At 43.0% G+C, this 20,870-nt stretch overlaps 1 protein-coding gene across 2 annotated transcripts; it reads left to right on the forward strand.

The window, feature by feature from the left end:
* The first annotated feature begins 884 nt into the window (after nt 1-884).
* Nucleotides 885-19,930, forward strand: LOC134140938 (phosphatidylinositol 3,4,5-trisphosphate 3-phosphatase TPTE2-like). Of its 2 annotated transcripts, XM_062576708.1 has the most exons (19): nt 885-952; nt 1,181-1,261; nt 3,895-3,972; nt 5,893-5,940; nt 6,647-6,808; nt 7,257-7,376; nt 10,122-10,221; nt 10,991-11,054; nt 11,557-11,621; nt 12,222-12,282; nt 13,160-13,241; nt 13,320-13,408; nt 14,592-14,653; nt 15,637-15,717; nt 16,591-16,696; nt 17,331-17,428; nt 17,798-17,893; nt 18,365-18,435; nt 19,644-19,930. In XM_062576708.1, exons 2-19 carry the CDS (start codon nt 1,212-1,214, stop codon nt 19,744-19,746), a joined length of 1,536 nt encoding a protein of 511 aa, XP_062432692.1. In that variant the 5' UTR covers nt 885-952; nt 1,181-1,211; the 3' UTR covers nt 19,747-19,930. The 2 variants fall into 2 exon arrangements, with proteins under 2 accessions (XP_062432692.1, XP_062432683.1); XM_062576699.1 differs by lacking the exon at nt 885-952 and having other exon boundaries at nt 1,074-1,225.
* Nucleotides 19,931-20,870: the final 940 nt, after the last annotated feature.

Raw genomic sequence — 20,870 nt, forward strand, 5'->3', positions numbered from 1 at the left:
GAACCGGCGAGCTGGAGGCACGGTGGTGCCGGGCGCCTGGGTGTTGGGGCGCCTGAGCTTCTAGGCACCTGGGTTTCTGGACGCCTGAGTTTTTGGGTGCCTGGGTTTCTGGGCGCTTGGGTTTCTCGGTGCCTTTCTGGGTGTCTGAGCTGCTGGGCACCTGGGTTTCTGGACACCTGGGTGCTTGGGTTTCTGAGTGTCTGAGCGCTTGGGTTTCTCAGTGCCTTTCTGGGTGTCTGAGCTTCTGGGCACCTGGGTTTCTGGATGCCTGGGTTTCAGGGTGCTTAGGTTTTGGGGTGTCTGGGTGTCTGTGTTTCTGGGCGTCCGGGTGCCCAGGTTTCTGCTGGGGAAGGAGGCAGGCCACCCGCTCTGTGCCTGCCGCGGACAGGCACCGAGCCTGGCGCTTGTCCGCACCAGCGTCCTCCGGAGCAGAGCCGCGGAGGGCCGGGCAGGAGATGCGTGAGGCGGCGTGAAAGAAAATCAATCTTAAGAAAGAAAAAAACCACCGCCAAACCGCGGAGCGGCTGGTTCTGATGCATCTGACTAGTGAGAAGCTGCGCAGCAATGCGGGCCGAGAAGCGGGCCGGGCCGGGCCGCTCGCGGAGCACCTGCCCCCAGGCCCGGCCCGGCCCGGCCCGGCCCGGCCCGGCCCGCTGTTACCCATCACTTGTGCTCAATTACGGCGAAACGAGCCGCAGCGGCGGGCGGGCGGGGGCCGGGCCGGGCCGCGCCGCATTTAGGTGGTGCCGCCGGGGGGGTCGCAGCGTGCTCCGGCTCCGCGGTGTGGCCCGGCGGGTGAGGGAAGGAAGCCGCTGTCTTTTTTTTTTTTCTTTCTTCCTTTCCTCCTTCCATTTTTCCTTCTCCCTCCCTCCCTCTCCCTCTAGAAATCCGCTGAGTCTGCGGGGCGGGGGGCGGGTGTCCGCGCTCGACTCCGAGCCGGCGGCGGGCCGAGGTGAGGCGGCGGCGCCCGGCTGGGGGGCGGCGGCGGCGCCCTCCCACCTTCCCTCCCCTCCCCCGGCCGGGCCCGTCCCCGTCCCCCGCCGGCGGCGCGAGGGGGTCGGGCCCGTCCCCGGCGCCTCAGCGCTGCGCCCGGTGCCTGGGCCGTGTCGCCGGGGGCCTCGGCGGCCTGCCAGGGCTGAGCCCCCGCGGCGGGGCCGGCTGACTGCCTCCCTCTGACCAGGTGTGCCCCTGCGGAGAGGAGCAACAGCAGAATGACGACCGTGAGGTACGAGCAAGGCTTGAAGATGGCAGAAGCCTCCAGGTGAGCGGGGTGGCCTGCGCTGCTGTCCGCATTCAGCCTCGGTGTGTAGCGCGTGCGCCTCTGTCTAGAGCTAGGCTTAGTGCCTTGGGCAGGACCAGGTGTGAGAAGAGTCATGGGCTACGCTAATACCGTCTTAGTATTCCCCCATGCCGCCTCCCTCAAATCCTGTTACTGAGGAGCAGTGATATCTTCAAGGAAGGAGGCTTGCCGTTGTGATTGACACCTTGGCAACTACTCTTGAGGACTTCAGAGTGCCTAGCCTCATGTGGCAGGTTCATGGCAGTGAGTCCTGCTCTTCTCTGGCCTTTGGAAACACTGTCAAGATCTCCTGCAGGCAGCATCTTGCCCTGCTTTCCCTAAAAAGCCTCAAGTCTTAAACTTTCCCGCTCTGTGAGCGGTTACAGCAGCTCGTGTGCTGTGTGGATGGAAAATGAGTCCTTCTAGGACATCTCCCTCTCCTTCCCTGCCACCCTAGCAGTGAAAGGCTAGATGCAGTAGCTTGTGGCAGAGAGCTTGTTTCAGCTTAGGTGATGGATAAGGTGTAAGGTGTTCAGCCAAATAAACATCATCTGAAGAAAGCATTATCCAGAACTAGATTCCTGTGAGAGCACAGCAGAAACGATGTACTTGTCTGGTGTCTTGTTACATCAAAGATTGGCTCCTGAACCCAAGATGCAACTCTTGCTCTTCATTAGGTTTAAGAATTGCCAGCACTTACCTCTGAACAGTGCTGGGCAAGTGTTTTGGGTTCTTCTAACTCTTCTGTGGAAGCTGTCTTGCGAGTCTATGTAATAAATTTGGCTCTTACTAGTTGTTTTTTAATATCAAAAATGGTTAATTTTGCTTTTCACAAGCAAGCCTTGAAGGTGCAAGTAGAATCTAGGGTACCTCATGCTCTGATATGCACCTCCAGAGCTTGAAAAAGACCTACTTTCCTTGTAGTGCCCTGACCTGTGCTCCTCTGCATGTCTGAAGCTATGGCCTCAGGTTAAGACTTGCACAATTGAGATGCGGAGATGTCAGTGTTCTTGTGTACTTTAAAGGGGCTTGGGACTCATAACTGGGGCCCGTGACAGAATTGATGTGCAGCATCTGACACTATCTTTTGCTCTGAATCAGTCAGTATTGTCCATACACCTAAAGCTGTGCATGTCATGTGTGTGCATGTCATTAGCATGTGACCTGCAGCAAAAATCCTGTGATAGCAGGAACATTCATTAAACCTCCTTTAATAAGTGGAGGGTTTCAGCTGTATGTTAAGTGGAAATATGAAGGTGAATATTCCTTAAACAGCCAGGAGCATAACTGATGGCCATGTATATCTAGTAACTTTGCTTCCTTTCTAGGAGCAAAGTGAGGAAACATGTCTGGAGACAGAAAACCAGGCTTAAACACTGAAAACCTTTGAGGAAGGCAGGAGGGGAAGGAACCTCTTATTCTTTAGCCTGTTCTGAATGCAGATGGTGCAATATTAGCATTAGTTGCTAGGGCTGTAGGATATAACAAGTCATTAGACTTGTGGCTAAAAAGGGGGGTGGTCCACATGGCAGAAACAGTGCCAGTATGTGGGCCTATTGTGGAGGATGAAGAATACTTAGATTTTGTGAATTAATACCTCAAAAATGTTTTAATTTGCCATAGAACAGCATGGAAGCATCAATATTGAATGTGTGTATGCAGCTGGCCCTGCACAAATAGCAATGATGCCAGAGAGACACAGCAAAACTTGCTGTGGCTGTGCTATTATGCAGCACAGTGTTTCTGTAGGGAAGACTGAAATGTAAATTTTTGGCATTGGATGTTACTCTTTACAACCTGGGACCTTCAAGGCCTCTTTTCAGGTGGCTGAATGAAAACTTGATCTAAAGAGACCTTTAAGGAAGTTATGGCAAGCAGCCACGGACAAAGTGCTGTTCTAGCATTAGCTCAGCTGCTGCTACTCTGGTCTTCCAATTTCCTGTCTGGTATTCTGCTCTGGACAAACACCTCTGTACTCTGACTTTTTTCTGATATACATGTTTATTTTTCTGAACAAGTACTTTACTAAAATAGCGTTAGTTCTTGGACTTTCTAAAGTAAATTTGCATCTGCATGTCTCTTCCACTTCCAGAGTGTGGACTGGACACTGGAGTCCTCAGCAAACTCTTTGTTTTTAGTGAATTTCTTCCAAAAAATCTAACTACACGTAATCCATTTGGATTGCTGAAGTGAGGAGGGGAAGAAAGAGGGACAGAGGAGGTAGCTTCTTGAGAAGCACACGTTACCAGGCAGTTGAAAGAAGTGAGATGCTGTAACTGGGTGAAATGCTTTTTAACTTCTGTAAGGTCAGTTAATACTGCTAGAATGCCAGTTGCTGGGTAGATACCCTATTCCAGACCCCTTAAGCTCTAGGTAAATGCATATATGTTCTCCTCTAGCCTCAAAAGAAACTCTTGAAAGATGATTTGCTAAGTGGAACTATATCAGTACAAGCCAATGGCTTCTGCCATGCCAACATATAGGGAAGTCTGTCCCCAACTCTGATACTATGGCTGTGTTATGGCCCAGGTTGCTGTTCACTATTTGGGAGTAAGTCAGTCATGTATAAGGTTGACATCTGCATTAGGAAGTGACTGGTGCTATTCCTTTGTCAGCTCTCCAATGGCAGAAGAGCCTACTATAAAGATTGATGATGGCTGTGATGAGGATAATGAACCGGACAGCTGTTCCAGGTAAGCTAAGTGCCTTGTTTACCTCAAAGCTTGAATGTAAAGTCAAAATGAAAAGGCAGATGGCTTGCTGATTTAGAGAAGCCCAGTAAATCACTCTATAATAAAACTTGTTCTAATGCATGATAAAATCAGTAAGTTCAGGAAGCTTCTCTGTCTCTAGAGATGAAAGCTCAACCCAGGAATTGACTATGGTTCTGTCATTACTGGAAAATCAGTAACTCATTATATTGCATAAATTTTTCTAACCCAATGTGTCTGGGAAAGTATAAAAGAACAAATGTTGGTGAATGGTGAACACAAAGGTACTATACCTTTATCAAGATTGAACTGTCTGAAATTGCTAGTGATTAACTCTATTTTTGAAGTAGTTATTTTCTGACTGTATCACTTGTCACTGACTTAAGACAGAAGTAGGCTATAGCAGTTAGTGATTGGGTAATGAGAAGTTTGTCTGTTACTGTATTGGGAGAACAGTGAGATTAAGTCAACTATCTGTTTAACTTTGAGACAAGATGTCCTTATAGAATTCAAAACTTGGTGCTTATAAATGCATCTCAAAGACTTTAAGTGAAGTACTTAAATCTTGTGCGTTATTCACTGTAACTACTCTGAAATGTTGGCAATGCTGAACTGGAGTAGTGTATATGTTCAGATGTCTTATGCACCTAATAAAGATGCTTGTCTTCAGCCTGTTGGCTGGTTAGACCATGCATCTCTGAACCTGACAGAATTGATGAAGTATCTTGCTGGGCTTACTGAATTAAGCTGCGCTCCCCTAAGGTACCCAGCCTTGTCTTAAACTGCTGAGTTATTGATATGCAAGTGGAACTTGAGGCTTAAACTACTCTAGAGGAAATGAGTAACTTGATTCAGTAATACATATTGCACCCAAATGATCTTGACAAACTTTCTGTAACTGTAGTATCTCTAATGGTATGGGAGGAAAACTGTAGCAAATGTGTTTAAGGGGCAAGAAAGGATGTGCATGACAAAGGAATCTGTCAAACTTTCTTGTTAGTATGTCAGAACTTCCAGTAGGTTCTACTGTTAACTTACTTGGAGGTGTGTGTTAAGTGGCTAAGCTCTTTCAGAGCTTAGAGTGGAGTCCTGAGATGACTTAGATTACCTTAACAGATTCAACAGATTGCCATTCAGAAGCCACTCTCTGTATACTTCATGTCTATCTTAGCTCTTGGAGGAGACTTGTGTCACTACATCTTACTAGGTTAACAAAGGCCTAGCCTAAAACCAGAAGCCTTAGAGCTTACCTGCTGGGCGATAAATCTTCCTTAACTGAAAATGGGTATTGAAAATTCTGTTAGGGCCCCAAATAACTCTTGCAGCTGAAAGAATTTGGTTTCAGTAATGTCAGTCTTAAGACACTTGTGAATTTTTTCAATCTGAAAGCTAAACCAAGGTTTCCTTGTGAAGGTAGAGGAACTTTTCTTCATATTTCAGGAGCACAGAGGTAGTTGAGCTACTAACAAGTACCTTTTCTCAGATCCTCTGACTCTGCAATAAACTAGTATCTCATATCATCCACTAAGTGATGTACATGCTTAAGTCTCTTTTGACCAATAGCTGCTATGTAAACCCACTTCTTAAAACTCGTAGCTTGTCTGCAATATAACACCCAGTTTTCTGGTGTCACAAATTCAGTGACACTGAATAGTGTTTTGCAGAAGCATGAATAGTGTACTTCTAGGGTCTGTAGCTAATGAATATAGTTTCTAACAAGTTGACAAAGCATTGCTTAAGTACTGCCTTAATTTACATCATGAATATAACTGAATAACTTTGTCTTAGTGTGACACAGAACTCTTAAAAACAAAAGAACGTGAACTGCAATAACACTGCTTTTCTAGTTAATATCAATAGTAAAATGTCATCTGTGTTAACACTATCTTTCTTCTCTTACAGTACCATTAGGAGAAAAATTTCTCCATTTGTCATGTCATTTGGATTCAGGTAAAGATCATGCCTATAGTGGTATGGGGGAGGTAGATGTAGCTGCTACTTCCACTATGTAAGTGTAAGATGTAAAAGATGTAAGATCTTTTTAGAGTCCCTTGAAAAACAATGGTGCTAGCCTGCTGCTTCTGGAAATTACACCCCTGTCTCTTGCCTAAAAAGACTTCAAAAAAGTAGTTTGATTGGGAAAGAAGCCTTAAACCACAGATATGACTACATTTTTTCCAGGAACAGCAGAAAGTCAATTCTAAATGCTACTGGCTTGGGGCAAAAGCTTTTAATGGCTTACCCTAGGGTTAAGCAGCAGGCCTTGAACAGCCAGTTGGTCAGCTGTATGTGAAAACAATGTATTTTTAAGGGAATGTTCTACCTCTTGAGTGGCAGGTGTCAAAAGAAGACATTGTTACTTGTGTATTTAAAGATTCACATCTGCAGCACTGTTAAATAATTGTGAAATCATTGGTTAGTAACTACAGCTGAGGGAGTAGAAAATATGCACTCCATGTGGATGATGCCATTCTTGCAGATTGCTTCAAAAATGCAATTCTGAATTGTTCAGCTGCTTATGCAAGCAGGCCTGAATCTTGTACAAGAAATCCCACACTTGTCCTAGTGTAAAACAAATCTAGATTTGTGCTCCTGAATCAGGGAATGTCAGTAATTAGTTCTGTTTCTCAAGTTGATCTGTATTGCTTTCTTGCAGAGTATTTGGAGTTGTGCTCATCATTGTGGACATTATTGTTGTGATTGTGGATTTGGCTCTCGGTGAAAAGAAAAGAGGCATTAGAGAGATTCTTGAAGGTGTTTCCCTGGCAATAGCACTCTTCTTCCTCATCGATGTTCTCCTGAGGGTGTTTGTTGAAGGGTAAGACCTGGTCAAAGATAAAGTCAGTGTGGCAAGACCTAAAGCTAGTCACAAAATAATTTAAGCTTGGGACTATAAATAGGGGTTGTCCTATAGGCTACCTGCCTCATCATAGGCAAGGGCCTTGGCTGCATAGATTGGCTATTACCATTATATAAGCTAACCTGTAAAATGCCTTTGGTACAAATGGGCACCTGGAAACTGCATTGCTATCACTTGAGCAGTGTAGACCAGCTGTAAGATTTCCTTGATGATATTTCAGTGCTTAGTATATTATCTACTTCATGAGAACCTACTCTAACAGTACCTCTGTACAAGAGCTCTGCTCTTCTCTCTCCTCTCCAACATGGGTTTTAGTATGCTTTTCTGGATTGCTTGTAAGTACCTCTGTATGATAGAGTTTTTTGCCAGCTGTGTACACATCTATCTAAAACTCACCTTGTTTCAGGTTCAGGAACTACTTCCGGTCCAAGCTGAATATTTTGGATGCGCTCATTGTGGTGGGCACTCTATTAATTAACATGACATACTCTTTCTCTGACCTTGCTGAAACAGATCAGATACCAAGGTAAGAATTGTATAACAACTGTTAAATGTGAAGTTCCTTATTGTTAATCTTCTAGAGATCTTCTTGGGACACCTTAAACCAGATGTGTGTATATTATATCATAAGTGATGGTACTATTTCATAGTATAGGCTAATAAAGAATAGGGACTTAACTTAGGTCTTAGAGTTCTATTCTAGACTGTCTTAGTCTCAAAGGCAGGGACAAATTTAAAGCGATGCCAGCAAATGTGCTGCTTCCCCAAGCTCTGAGGAACACAGCCTTGCTTAAGAAAGGAGAGCTTGAAGTGAAATGAAGAGCTGGATTGTAGTAGGAAACAACAGGGAAAGTAGAGAATTGAGGGAGGATCTCCATGCAATGGATCTTGAAATAGAAAGTCACAAGATGATCCTGCTTTCTCTACCTTCTTTTCCCAAGAGTCCCATAGTAGTATGTGCTGAAGTTTGTCCTCTACTAGGGAAGGAGAGCATACGCTCTACAGGAATATGAATTGAATTAGTTCATGTTCGTCTGACTCCTGTCACAGGAGATTATCTGATCAAACTACAGGAGTCCATTCCTGATGGAGACAAGTCACAGATCAGGTGCTAATCTGTGCTAGGTCTGAAGGAGGCAGTGAGACTGTCTTGCACCAGCTTGGGCAATTTCAGCTCTTCTAAATTCTTACCTGAATACTAGATGCATGGAAAAGTGCTTTTCTAGAGAAACTAACTCTTAAGTCTAGTTGTTCAAGAATCCAGGGTTGGCAAATGTCTGAAAGGACTAGCAGTCTCTTCAAATGGTGACTTGGTTTCAAAAACTAGAAGTGTCTATGGAGTAGCATTTGCAGTCTCAGTATCACAGAATGCTTTTTTTCATCACATACTTCTCAATGTTAATTGGAGTTAAATGATGACTTCCTGTATCTCTGGGCACAGTCTTCCTAACAATCTTTCTTGCCTTTAATGCTAAGATGCATCATAAGATAATGATCCTCACCAGCAATAGCCCTGTCACTGGGCATCTTCACTGCTGTCACTTCTGGATTGTGTTGATAGTAGGCCTGATCTTGCATTAATGCAGCATGTTGCAGATCAGTGTAAACTCCTTCTCTTCTAATCTGCTGAAATTGATTCAGAACAACATGTTTTGCCCTCAGGCCAGAAAAAGAAACTGATACTGATGCTCTCTATTGGTACTCAGCTGGGTACCTATGGCCTCACCCATGCAACTTTTGAGTGTCTATAGGGCTTCTCTTGGTAAAGGCTCTTCAGTCTTGCTTGGAGAAAAGTGTTACCACCTGGTAGCAGATGATATTTTATATCCCAGATTGAGACACAGGGTCTTTCCAGCTAATGTTCCAGTTGTGTTCATATGGTCCAGCTAATTCCCTGTGATCTATCTGGTTTTTGTCCTCTCGCTGCTCTAGCTTTGCCTCCAGAAAAAGATGGTGGCCTTAAAGCAGCTTACAGTCGTAGCATAGTTAAAATTTGAGCAACTTTCATATAGATTAGAGCTTATGAGTATGGCAATAGCCACATTTCTGTGGCAGTCTCTGAGGATAATATGCCCTAAAGGAGAGACCACACCCTCCAAACCTGGTTGGGGAGGGGGGGGTGGATTTGGACAAATTTGCTTGCTTAAAGTCTGCTAACCTATAAAGGGACTTCAAACTGTTACCCAGCTCTCATTCTTCAAATGAAGTCAGCTAGTTATGTATTAGCTCCTAAAGGACAGAAGGCACACTGGTTGAATCCCACAAACTTACAGAGCTGCTTCTTACAACTGCAGTCCAGGCAGGGAGAAAGGCTTGAATCCTCATTCCATCACTTGTTTGTCTCCGTGCCCGACTACTAGTTTTAAGGGAGCCCTCAAGACAATAGGAGGGTGATTCTGGACTAGGAGAGAGATGGGAGAAACGAAGACTTGACCTTAAAATGTCCAGGACAGCCTTGTCCTTCTGACTTCTATGTCAGCTGTCTTCAGCTGGAAGTAATGGGATAAAATTTCAGTAATACTTCCTTTGTACTTAAATATTTTGCCCAGCAGAGCTTCAGTAGTAAGATTCTCACCCAAGTATATCAGGACCTGAAATGTGTACATATGCTACTTAGTGTGTGCTAACATAACTCCTTAAATGGTGAAGTTTGCCTTAGTCCCTAGAGATACACAAAAGCAGCTTTTCCTGTGTGATTTTCTTCTGTAGAACCACTCACATAAGCATCTTGTCTGCTTCAAAGTTCAGTGGCAGTTCAAAGTCCCTCAGAAAGCTAAATCATCTTATCAAATCGCTGAATGATTAAACACAGGATTTATGCTGATCTGTTCTCAGATTTCTTAGTTAAAGCATGATGCATAGCCTGTCTAGCTACTTTTTCACCTGTTTTTGAGGTGACTATTTACATTTAAATGTACACTTGAGAATAAGCTTCAGGGAACAAATTCAGGGTTAATAACAGATTAAGTGTTTGGGGAATTTGTTGCTTGCTGAGCAGAAATGCTAGTAAAAGCCTGTTCAGGGAAGTAGGGTGGGGCCTAGTTCTGCTAGAGCTGTTCAGTATGTGTGTCCCCAAAACCCTCAATGATAAACCATGGTGTTCTTCAAGCTTATAATATAATTTCTCCAAAATCAGTGTGAGAGGTCTTAGCTTGGTACATGAAATAAAGCTCTAAGCTCTCTGAAACAACTTTTAAAATACTTCTGCATCTAGGTTTAAAAGCTATTTTGTTTTTTTTTCTTTCATGATGAACCTGACTCTCTCATCTAGAGTGGCTGCTCTTCTTCGAGTTCTGAGAATTGTCATCCTAATAAGAATATTCCGCCTAGCCTCGCAAAAGAAACAACTTGAAGTGGTGACCAGGAGGATGGTAAGCTGGCTTGGTAACACAGCTAGGCTACTATTGCTATTTCCAACTCTATTTCTTACCCAGATACCACTCAGTCTTTATCAATAGTTAAGACTGCCCACAGCTGATTGGTTTGAAACTGATAATATTGCTTAAGCAACACCTCTGCCCTGAGTCACTGATAGGGTACTGGGATTCTGCCTTCAACTTCAGTATAGCTGGCAACATCTAGGTTGATTGTGATACCACAATGTTCTGACTGATCACTAGTTTGTGTGGTGTGTAAATCACCTTCCCTCACATGGAAAGATTGGAGATTTTAATTCTTATGCCACTTAGTGCAGGTGGAAAGAAAACTTGCAGATGTCATGAAGCTGTATCCTGTTGTAAGAGCTTTTTTTTTTTTTTTTTTAAGTTCATTGGTAAAGCTATTCTTGAAGCTTAAATCCACTTATACTCAGGAATAAGCAGTCTTGGTTATGTTGTCTGTAACTCTCCTTCCTCCCCCAGGCACATTGCAATGACCAGATTAATACTGCAGCTGCCAGAACTGGCAACATTCCTTTCGCTAGAACAAACTTTGATACTTCAGAGCAAAATCTCTATGTGGAACCTCTGTTACTTACAGTAACATAATAAAGGCTACTCTTGGTTAATGCTATAGCAAAATGAGCCTCTGCTACTCATGACTTGACCTTATAGTCCAGATGAATGCATAATAATAGGCAATGCTTGTTGATCTTCAGCATTCCTTAGGAAGACTTTTAATTCTACTCTTTTTTTTTGGCAGGTTTCAGAAAACAAAAGGCGTTACATGAAAGATGGCTTTGATCTGGATCTCACTTATGTTACTGGTTTGTAGAACTCTTGTAGGAATAAATGGTACCTTGTAGCCTGTAACATCCTGTTAATACCAGTTATTGCAGTCAATAAACACTAATATAGTTAGATTTCATTAGTCTACTGAAAAGGCTTCCTCAACTTCATAAATTCAAACCTGGTCTATTCCTCTTTTGTGGGACTTTAGAATGTGGGTTCTTGACTCTGATGTCCTTCTGAAGGATTAACAGCCTTTTGTGGGAGAGACTGTATATGCTGTACATAATGATGGAAATTCCCTGGAGGTGTAGGGAACCAGAGAAGCTATTGATTGGCTTAATGTAGTATTTTTGCCTCTATGTGATCCTATGGAGACTGTTGATCCTTCAGGAAGGCTCTGTTCTTCATCATAGCTGATCCTGCTCTGGCTATGCTAAATGCACAGCAAGTCTCGGAAATGGGCAGGCAGTTCCTATAAATAGGGTAGGAATTGGCAATTTCATAATGTTGTTCTCAATCATATTTTTTTTTCCACAGATCGTATTATTGCAATGTCATTTCCGTCCTCTGGGAAGCAGTCTTTCTATAGGAACCCTATAGAGGTAAAAAGCCTCTCTGTTCTCTTGAGTTCAGTGTTTCTGAATGCTGCTTCACTTCTGGGTTTCCAGTAGTTTGTGTGGGCAAGTTACGGGTCAAATTACCTCTCGTTCTGCTGGTTGGAATGTCTAAATGGTGGTCTCCAACTTGCTGCACTGCTTGTGGTATAGACTGTCAGCTGAGCCTGGTGAGATGCATCTCCTGTGCAGAACATGACATACTTGGTGCAGTGATGCTCCCTTTTTTTGGGAAGACTTCAGAGAACCAAATCTGTTCTGTCCCAGGCTACTAGTGTGAGCAGTCAGAATTATCCAGCCTTCTAAATAAAGGACATGTGATATTGGCATTCATGCCTTTTGGTGGGGGGGGGGAGGCAGAAATGCTGCTTCATATTAAGCATAAATGTGGATGGAAAGGAAGATAGTTGAGGCAGAACTTTCAGAGTAGATGAGAATCTGAACTGGTGGTCTGTAAAAGCCTGTTGTCTGAGTGCTGGCTGTTTTTTTGCAGTTGCTGACTGCACTAGGAAATAGTGAGGGGGTGGCAGAAATAAATAGAGCACTAACTACTCTGAACTTGGAACTAGTATCTTGTTAACTTTTCAGGAAGTTGCAAGATTTTTGGACACCAAACACAAAGACTGCTATAAAGTCTACAACCTCTGCAGTAAGTATATGTATCAGTCTTTCAGTATAGCATATGTTATGCTATAACTAGCACTCAAACAGAGAAACATCTCTTGAAAATGTGATGCAGACAGTATGAGATCTTCTCTAAGAATTTGTGCTTTTGATAAATTTGCAACTACTTGGGCCTTCTGGCCTCTACATGGCTATTGACCTTGAGCATCTAATGTAGCATACCAGTGTTTGTATAAGGAGTTGCAGAACATGATCACTACAGAGAACAGAAAACTAAGAACCTGAGTTTAGGGTAATGTTGGACAGTTTGTTAGTGAAGTCTTAGAATGAAGTAAAGGAGTTGAGCCCTTTTGTTCAGAGGTAGCTGAAATGATTGAAAAAAAAAGTAACAGGAACAGCTATCTTGTGGTTTGTTTACAGCTAAATAGCAGAGTGTCAGAGCTGGAGCTGGCAAGATATGACACAAAGTAAGAATTGATGTTCAAGCCTTGAAAAAGCAAAACTGTCCTGCTGGCCAGCGGAGGGATGCATGAAGTGTCATGGAGGAAGGTGGCAGTAGCTCCTCACAGTTCATCTGTAGGTGACTGTTGGGTTGTCCCTGACAGTACTTCAGAGCACTAACTTCCAGATCCTTAAGTAACCTGTGTGGGAAGAGATAACCATCTTTGCCCATAGATGAACCTTGATTTGCAAATTAAAGGTATGGGGGGAAAAATAGAGCCTGTCTTCTAGCCAAACTTACTCATATCTTTTTCTTTAGATCTATCAGTTTTATCAATACTGTACTTGACCACTCAAATACATGCTCAGACCAGCAGTCAGGAGTCTTAAGCCACTCTTGTTGCAAGCATATTCCCTTTCCTAGCATAACTCTGGATTTTCTTTTTAATTTTTTCTTATAGGTGAAAAAGGCTATGACCCCAAGTACTTCCATTACAGGGTAGAAAGGATCTTTATTGATGATCACAATGTCCCAGCGCTAATGTGAGTATTGTCCAGAAAAGAAAAGGCAGTAATATTTCCAAATGGTATCTTAATTGCACTAATTTCCTTCTTGTCTAGGGACATGCTGAAATTCACTGCCAGTGTCCGTGAGTGGATGAATCAAAATGAAAAGAACATCATAGCAATTCATTGCAAAGGAGGCAAAGGTGGGACTTTCTTGTCTGTAAATGTCACAGATTACTTGCACATCATTCTTATCTTGACTTCTTTAAGTACAGTTTCAAAACCTAGTGTAGCTTGACAAGTATTAGTTCTAAAACCATCTCATGCTGTCACTGCAAATAGCATCAGTATAATGCTGCCTGTTTAGAAATGGGGCTGTGCAATGCTAGTCCAAATCAGTTCTTAATCTAAACTGGCACCTAATGTCTAAAGTGGTCTTCAATAACTTCCAGCTATGCTGATTGTGCTGATAGAGGCTGGGGATAGAGAGCTATTGAAGCTGCCATTTTCAAAAGTGTTTAGCTGCTACAGCAGCTCCCTGCCAGCCTGTCGCCTATGCTGAGCATTCTGCATGATAATGTTGCTACTCCAGAATGGGAAATTCTGGGATGGGGAATATCCTGGGTGCTGCTGAATCTTGAAGATACACAAGGCACTGTGAGATGTGGAGTAGAACATGCTCTTTGGGGGAGAGGTTAGTGTAAGCTTCTGCATGTGAGCTGACCTGCAGGTGCTTTCTGCAGTCTGTAGTAGTGCAGCAGCTATGGAAGTATGTAGGTGGCTGAGCAAATAAGCAAAAGTATCCTGTGTACACCTGCCTCATCTTCAGCCAGCTTCTCTACTACTCCAAATATTTAGATTAAAGCTGAGGGCTACTTATCATACAGAAGCCTTTATCCCCAGTGTGGAACGTGGCTTAAAAGGCTTTATAAAAGTAGGCATTGAAATTATCTGCAGGCCAAAACCAGCTTGTAGAACAGGTGGAAGGAGGGGTAATGCCACCTCTGAGGCATTAAATCCAAATGTAAGACAATGCTGGAGTCCTTGTGCTAGTGGTTGTTGTAATTGCTGCCTTAGTAGGGTTGGAAAAGTTGAGGTAGAGAAGTTATGCTTGACTTCTAGGGCTGGCAGTACCAGTCTAGTCTTATCTAGTGTAAAATACTTTGTCCCCTGCTAAATGGAGGCCACAGATATAGGCCAGTAGGGACTGCTTTCAAGGAACAACCTAGCCAACTGCTGTCTTGTCTTAGTACTTCTCAGAAGAATAAGTTTTATATGTTGCCTCCTTTGGCATAGTTCCATCTTATGGTTTATAATTTCATCTTTGCAAAAATAAGTGTAAATACACTTAAATTCCTGTAGCTCAATGTCTTATTTCTGTTACAGGCAGGACTGGAACAATGATCTGTACCTGGCTCATAGACAGTGACCAGTTTGAGAGTGCAAAGGTGAAAACTGATGTTTCTCTTTCAACTTTCATTTTTTTGATGTTGGAAGTGCTCCTTTAGAATTTGTTTAATTGTTGGAATGCACTAATCTGTAAAAAGCCTATATTGAAAAAATGATACTTTAAGCAGTCCCTGAAAAAGCTTTTTTGTGAACTTTGATACTATGTAAACTCCTTCTTGACAAAGACTCTTCATGATCAGGAAGACTTGAGAGAGTGGAACCTAATGGGATACCAGCTTTGAAATGATCTTTTTTTTTTTTTTTTTTTTCCGGGGGGTGTGGGAGAGGGGACAGGCCTGATAGACCTAGGACCTTGAGCAACAGTTAAAAAATCACTAGTGGCTTTTGAGCATGCTTAAGTAGTCTTGTGCAGTTCTTGCCCTCATTATCACCCTCAAGTGTTGTGAGGCATCAAGATCTGCCTATAGATTTGATTTGACTGCCAGCACCACTGCAAGAAGCCCTTCTGAGCCTTCTGGGGAAAAAGGGAGAGATCAGGAAGCACTCAGCTGGGCAAGATGATGTTGATATACCAGAGCAGGGATACTGGTCTGGAGACCTGGTTGCTGGAGGTGCAGGTCACTTTGTGTGAGGTGGTATGCATGTTGGTTTGGTTTCTTCCTTTTTGCTGGGTGTAGTCTGTAGAGATCCAAACTAATATTCAACTTTGTCTGCCGTGGGCCATGCTAGAAATAATGAGGAATTAGTGTAGAACTACCTATGAATGCAGACTCCTTAAAGGCAAAGAAGTATTAACTTTCTTTGGGGTGACAAACTTACTGTGTCTGGCTTCTAATTAGTAATGCTTGTTCTAGTTGAGCTTTCTTGGGAGGCAATAAGTATTGTGTAACTGCTCACTTGCATAGCTTGGCTTGCACTCTATTACTAGATTTGAATTTAAAAAGTCAGAATTGTACTACCCTCCCCTGCATGGGAAGGGGAATGGTGGAAGTGTCTCAACATTTGAAATTCTCCTATATAGGAGAGTTTGGACTACTTTGGGGAGAGAAGAACTGATAGAAGTACAAGCACCAAATTTCAAGGAGTTGAAACTCCATCCCAGGTAAGCCAGCGTGGGTCCAGTAGCAGTAGCCAAACTACCTTTGTGAGCTTTTAAACCCTTCTCTTGCCTTGTTTTGAGTTGTAGCTTCCCTACTGCATTCTGAACACAGAAACTTACTGTACTCTTCAGTCTTTTCCTTATAGAAAGACTATCAGCTGGCAGGGTTGTACCATATCTCCCTCACCTTTATCCAAGCACACTCCTTATACTTCTGTTTATAACTTCATTAGCTCTGGTATTAAAGATAGCACTGTAAGACAACTGGGTGGTATATGGACAGCTGGGTGGAGTCGCTGAAGCCTGTAGTGTGGCCTGGGAAGGGCTATGGTACTCCTGTAGCTGGTAGAGGAATGCATCCTGCAGAAATGGGGCATGTTTAGTGTTTCCTTGTGAACATTGTCTCAGACCTCAGTTTGGGGCCCTTACTCATCTTGGCTTGCCACATAACAGGATATGCGGAGATGTGTCAAGATAAAGCTGGTGGCTTAGGCATTCTAGTTGCTAGTGTAAAACAATGGAGTGCAACAATCTTTGAATATGTACTTGTTTAAAATGGAAACATCTTGTAGCTCTTTAAGGAGTGAAATGCTTAAACATACAGTGTAAACTCACTTTCTGCTAGACTCACTTTCTGCTAGACTCAAAGTACGGATTTCCTCTTGAAATGGCAAATGCAGATAGTGTTTAAAATTTTGTTCAATTTGCTTAGTCACTTGAACTGGGGAGGGGGAAGAGAATGACTGAGTACTTTCTACTTAGCACTGGAATTAAGGGGCTACAGACTAGAAGATCTACTTAGTCCTACTTTTGACTGGAATTACTCCGTGAGGTGCAAAAGCTGTACATAATGTATCTGGGTTTTTTGCATTACAGAGTAGGTATGTTGGGTATTATGAGATCCTGAAAAACAAGTATAACTTGAAACTCCCACCAGAGAGAGAACTCAAAATAAAAAACCTCAAAATCCACTCTATACATGGTAAGAACTCTGACCTTGGGCATTCCTCTATCTTGTAATAGTTTCCTAGTACAGAACTCTGTACTGTCTCTCTTCCTAAGCCCATGAGAGGAACATAATTCTATTAGAATTAGAGCATTCAAAGGGCACAGTTAATATGCAGTGAAAAGCACATTGGAATGCCATCCCCCCTACCCCACTGTGTGGTGGATCTCTTTCTGGGTGTCTGGTCAAATGGTGGCTCACATCCTACCTGCCCTGTTTTGGGAGGGGAATTGGTTACCAGGTGAGGTTGACATATGGAACTGGATCCATTAATGTCCCTGAGCTTGATATACACACTTCTTATCTTGTTAAAAGACTGAGTACAAGTATAGTTACAGATATTCAGCATTACTCACTCTTGGGGTGGATGTCTTAAACTGCTGTTCTTGCTCAGTCAGTGGAGTGAGATTTTTGTAGGCCACTTCTAGCAGCACTTGCTGCTACTTCAAAGTACAGCTTTCAACCACTGAAGCTTGAGCTGCTTTCTGCATCCAAGTTCTCCAATCTATTGCAAGGTCTGTCTGTCTTTCTGAAAGAAGACACATTCAAGTGGGATTGATGGTTCATTGTCACTTATGCACTGTGGTATAATGCAACTTTTTCTTCTTAGGAGTTGGGAAGGGCAATGGAACTGATATGAAAGTGCAGATAATAATGAGAAAACAAGTTGTACTAGAGTGTGTATGTGCCACGCAGGCTAACTGCAAGGTAAGAATACTATGAATTTGTATTAGCTGAATCAACATATAAATAAACTCTTAGCTTCTGTGAAAGTATGTTCTTGTAGGAGTTGGATACTGCATGAGACTGTCTAGACACTGTAAATTCTATTGAAGGTAAAATATCCAAAACTTGCTAAAGGAAAAATAGTGGAAAGATGTAAGATTTCCAGTTTCCCTAGAAACCAACTCTTAAAGACAAGTAACAATTTGCTCAAGACCTGGGTGACATGAATTGTTGGCTACTGTTACAGCACTGCAATCATCTGTTTGCAATGAATGAGTAGTTTGGTATTGTCATGCATTAGTCTCTTGTCTCCTTGTAGTAGATTTTCATGTATATTCTGTTGTTTCCCAGCTCTTCTTTGATTCTGAAAATGACTCTGTAGTCATTGGTTTGGAAGACAGCCCTGTTATAAGAGGTGATGTGAAAGTCAGATTTGAGTCGCAATCTGTAAGTATAACTGTGAAGACAAGCCTCTGAGCTTGAGTAGGAGCAGCAGTGTGAACTGCAGCTGGGTCTTGGTGGCTCTGCTGCTGTGTGGAGCAGAGTCTGCCTCCCTCCCCAGTGCTGCTCTGTGGGGTGGCCCCATTGCAACAGCTGTTCCATCCCTTGTGCAGTGACTGGCGAAGTAGCAAGTGTTGCTATATCAGCCTGCGCGGGCAGGGAGGGAGTTTGGTTGTTCACACTGGTACTGAATTAAGATGTCCCTGTTGCACTGCTGCTTTTAATGACTCTCTAACCTAAGTCTGGCTGGCTGGTCTCAAAACTATTGTGAGAGTAACTCTGGTGTCATACTAGACTTCTTCAAGTAGTAGCTCTGCTGGAGCTTCTTGAACTACTGAGAGCAGGTGACAAGTTTCCTGCCTGTAAAAACAATTTGTCCTGTCTAATGGAATCCTTAAACAAGGTCTCTATGTCTAGGCTCTCCCAAAAGGCTATGATGACTGCCCATTCTTTTTCTGGTTCAACACTTCATTTATTGAGAATAACAGGTAAGTGATCAGTGACTGCTTTCAGATGCTAACTTTTGCTGTCTGAACAAAGCTGACTTGCTAAACATAATGCTGAGATCACTGACTGATCAAGGCTGTCTGACTTGTGTGATGAACTTGTGAAAGGTAGTTTGTACACACTTGTGCTGTGCCAAGTGCTTTGAACATGTGAGATCTCTATCTTAATCAGCTTAATTTACTGGTTGGGGTTAGGTTTAGCTCAGTTGGTTGGAGTGTGGTGCTAATAATGCCAAGGCTGTACGGGCCACTCATTTGAGGTTTGGACTAGATCTCCAGAGGTCCCTTCTAACCTTACCAATTCTGTGACTCCATGCTAGCTCTAAGTATTGTTGGTTATCTGATGCTGATGCTTGGGATCCCAAAGAATGACTGTTCCTGTTATCAAGCTCCTGATAAGACAGGCTTTTCTTGAGACTCCAGCTGGCAAAAGCTTGTCTCTGTCTTGCTAGTAGAGTGATGTAGAAATGCAGAGACATGAGGTCCTTCTCCTGTGGACCTAAATGTGATAATCTAGATGGGGGTGGGGGGGGAACAGTGAAATAGAAAGGGAATCAACTTAATTGGTCCGACCTGAGTGTGAGAGGAGGTAGCAATGAGTTTGTATTCCAACTGTAGAGTTAATGTTGAGCCAGCAATGCACATTATGGTCTGGATGCAGTGGTCTAGGCAGGTTAAACCAATGACAGAGGGTTGTCTGCTGGCTGATCACAGCAGAGATGGTATATTGCAGTGCTAAGGCAGCCCTTGTATCTCCAGATTCAGCTACAGCTGATTAGCAGTTGCTAAGTGATCACTATAAATTTTGTAAGCATTGTAAGCGGAGAACATGGCTGCTCAGCTTTTTGAACACTGAATTAAATACAAATTGACTTTACTGATAGCAAGTAAATTCCTGCCACATGTATCCCATACAGAGGCATTTGGTTGAATGTAATACTGATTCTTACATCTGCAAGACTGTTCCTGAGTATCTTGGGGCTCTGGGAGGTGTCTGTGTGTGGGAGTCAGGTTACTTGTGTTTCTTAGGCTACTTCAGGTGAAAAATCCCCTGCAGGTATGGCTAATATTTGAGCTCAAAATCAGGGCTGTATTTGATACTTTGGAGCTGAGCTTTAAGTTCTCTTGGCTTACTTAAAGTCAAAGGTTACCTCAGGCTGCAAAATACATTATTGAATCTTGTGTTTCAGACTCTACCTTCCCAGAAATGAGCTGGATAACCCTCACAAGTCTAAAACATGGAAAGTCTATAGAGAAACGTTTGCTGTGGAAGTGAATTTTGTGGAACCCTAAGGGAAGGCTGCAAGAAGGGAAACACTTTGAAGAAAATCATCTTCATTCCTGAAGAATGTCTTGCTTTTTCCACATGAATTGGAGCAGTCTTCCAATGTACTTAATGTATAGATAATGTGTACTTAACTATGTAGATACAGCTTCTCAAATAAACTATATGAAGTTCTGTTGTGCAGAGCAGTAACATTTGGAAGAACTAGCTTAGTGTCAGCTGTCATGTTAGCTCAATGAGCTGTTGGGGCTTCTGGAGCTTTTACATACAAATAACATACACATTACATGACAATTAGATGCATTTTCATATGGATAATTGTTGCTCTATTAATCTGACCCTTATTTGTCTCTAAGCAAGAATGTGCCCCTGACAATGGGTGGAGAACAGCAGTCTGCTGGACACCCCTGGAAAAGTCAGGCACCTTTCCTCAGCCTCAAGGTTTTCCACAGGTCAGTAGAAGAATAGGAATGGGGGGGGGAGAAGAAGAAAGCCATCTAGCACAGGCAGACTAACACTTCTTGAATAGAAGTCCTCTGAAAAATGACTTTAATACCAACTGTAATATCCAGTGATGTAGGGCTTTGAGTAATACCTAGCCTGGCAGCTGACTGGCAACCTTCCTTGTTTTGAAGCAGTTTGACGTTAGTGGAGATATATATAGTGTGTGTATATATATTTTTAAGGTTTCCTTAAAGTACTCTGGATAATAATATGCGAAGCCTTTCCTTTTCAGGAACCAAAAGGAGAAGTAGTGACACAGCTTTCTGCAGTTAATGAAGTAGTTCCATACATTCCAAGTGCTTATTTGAGGGTAGTGGCATATTGCAAAGTACATGTGTGGACTGAAGTTTGGCTGTTGCTCTGTGATCACCTGGGATTTGGGAGCAGAGGTGTGAGAAGCCCTCACCTAATCAGATGGAGTTTCTAGCAGGCCCGTACTTAAATTGTGGAAGTCTGTCTTTAATGACCAGAAGCATTCTACAAATGTTCTGCAGTTCTAGGTGTGGGATGCAGTGAGCCTGGTTCACTTTTTGGGGTGCCTAAATGTTCCAAGTTGAAGGGACCTCTGGAGGCCATGTACTCCATGGAGGTCATGCTACCTCCTCTCATACTCAGGTTGGACCAATTA

The sequence above is a fragment of the Rhea pennata genome, chromosome 1, assembly GCF_028389875.1.
Source record: "Rhea pennata isolate bPtePen1 chromosome 1, bPtePen1.pri, whole genome shotgun sequence".
Taxonomy (NCBI): Eukaryota; Metazoa; Chordata; class Aves; order Rheiformes; family Rheidae; genus Rhea; species Rhea pennata.

Excerpts from the sequence above, each read along its gene's own strand:
- LOC134140938 (XM_062576708.1), top strand. The coding sequence starts at position 1,212 with ATGACGACCGTGAGGTACGAGCAAGGCTTGAAGATGGCAGAAGCCTCC. Across the intron at positions 11,622-12,221 it reads TCTATAGGAACCCTATAGAG|GAAGTTGCAAGATTTTTGGA; the intron begins GTAAAAAGCCTC and ends TTAACTTTTCAG. Across the intron at positions 12,283-13,159 it reads TAAAGTCTACAACCTCTGCA|GTGAAAAAGGCTATGACCCC; the intron begins GTAAGTATATGT and ends TTTTTCTTATAG.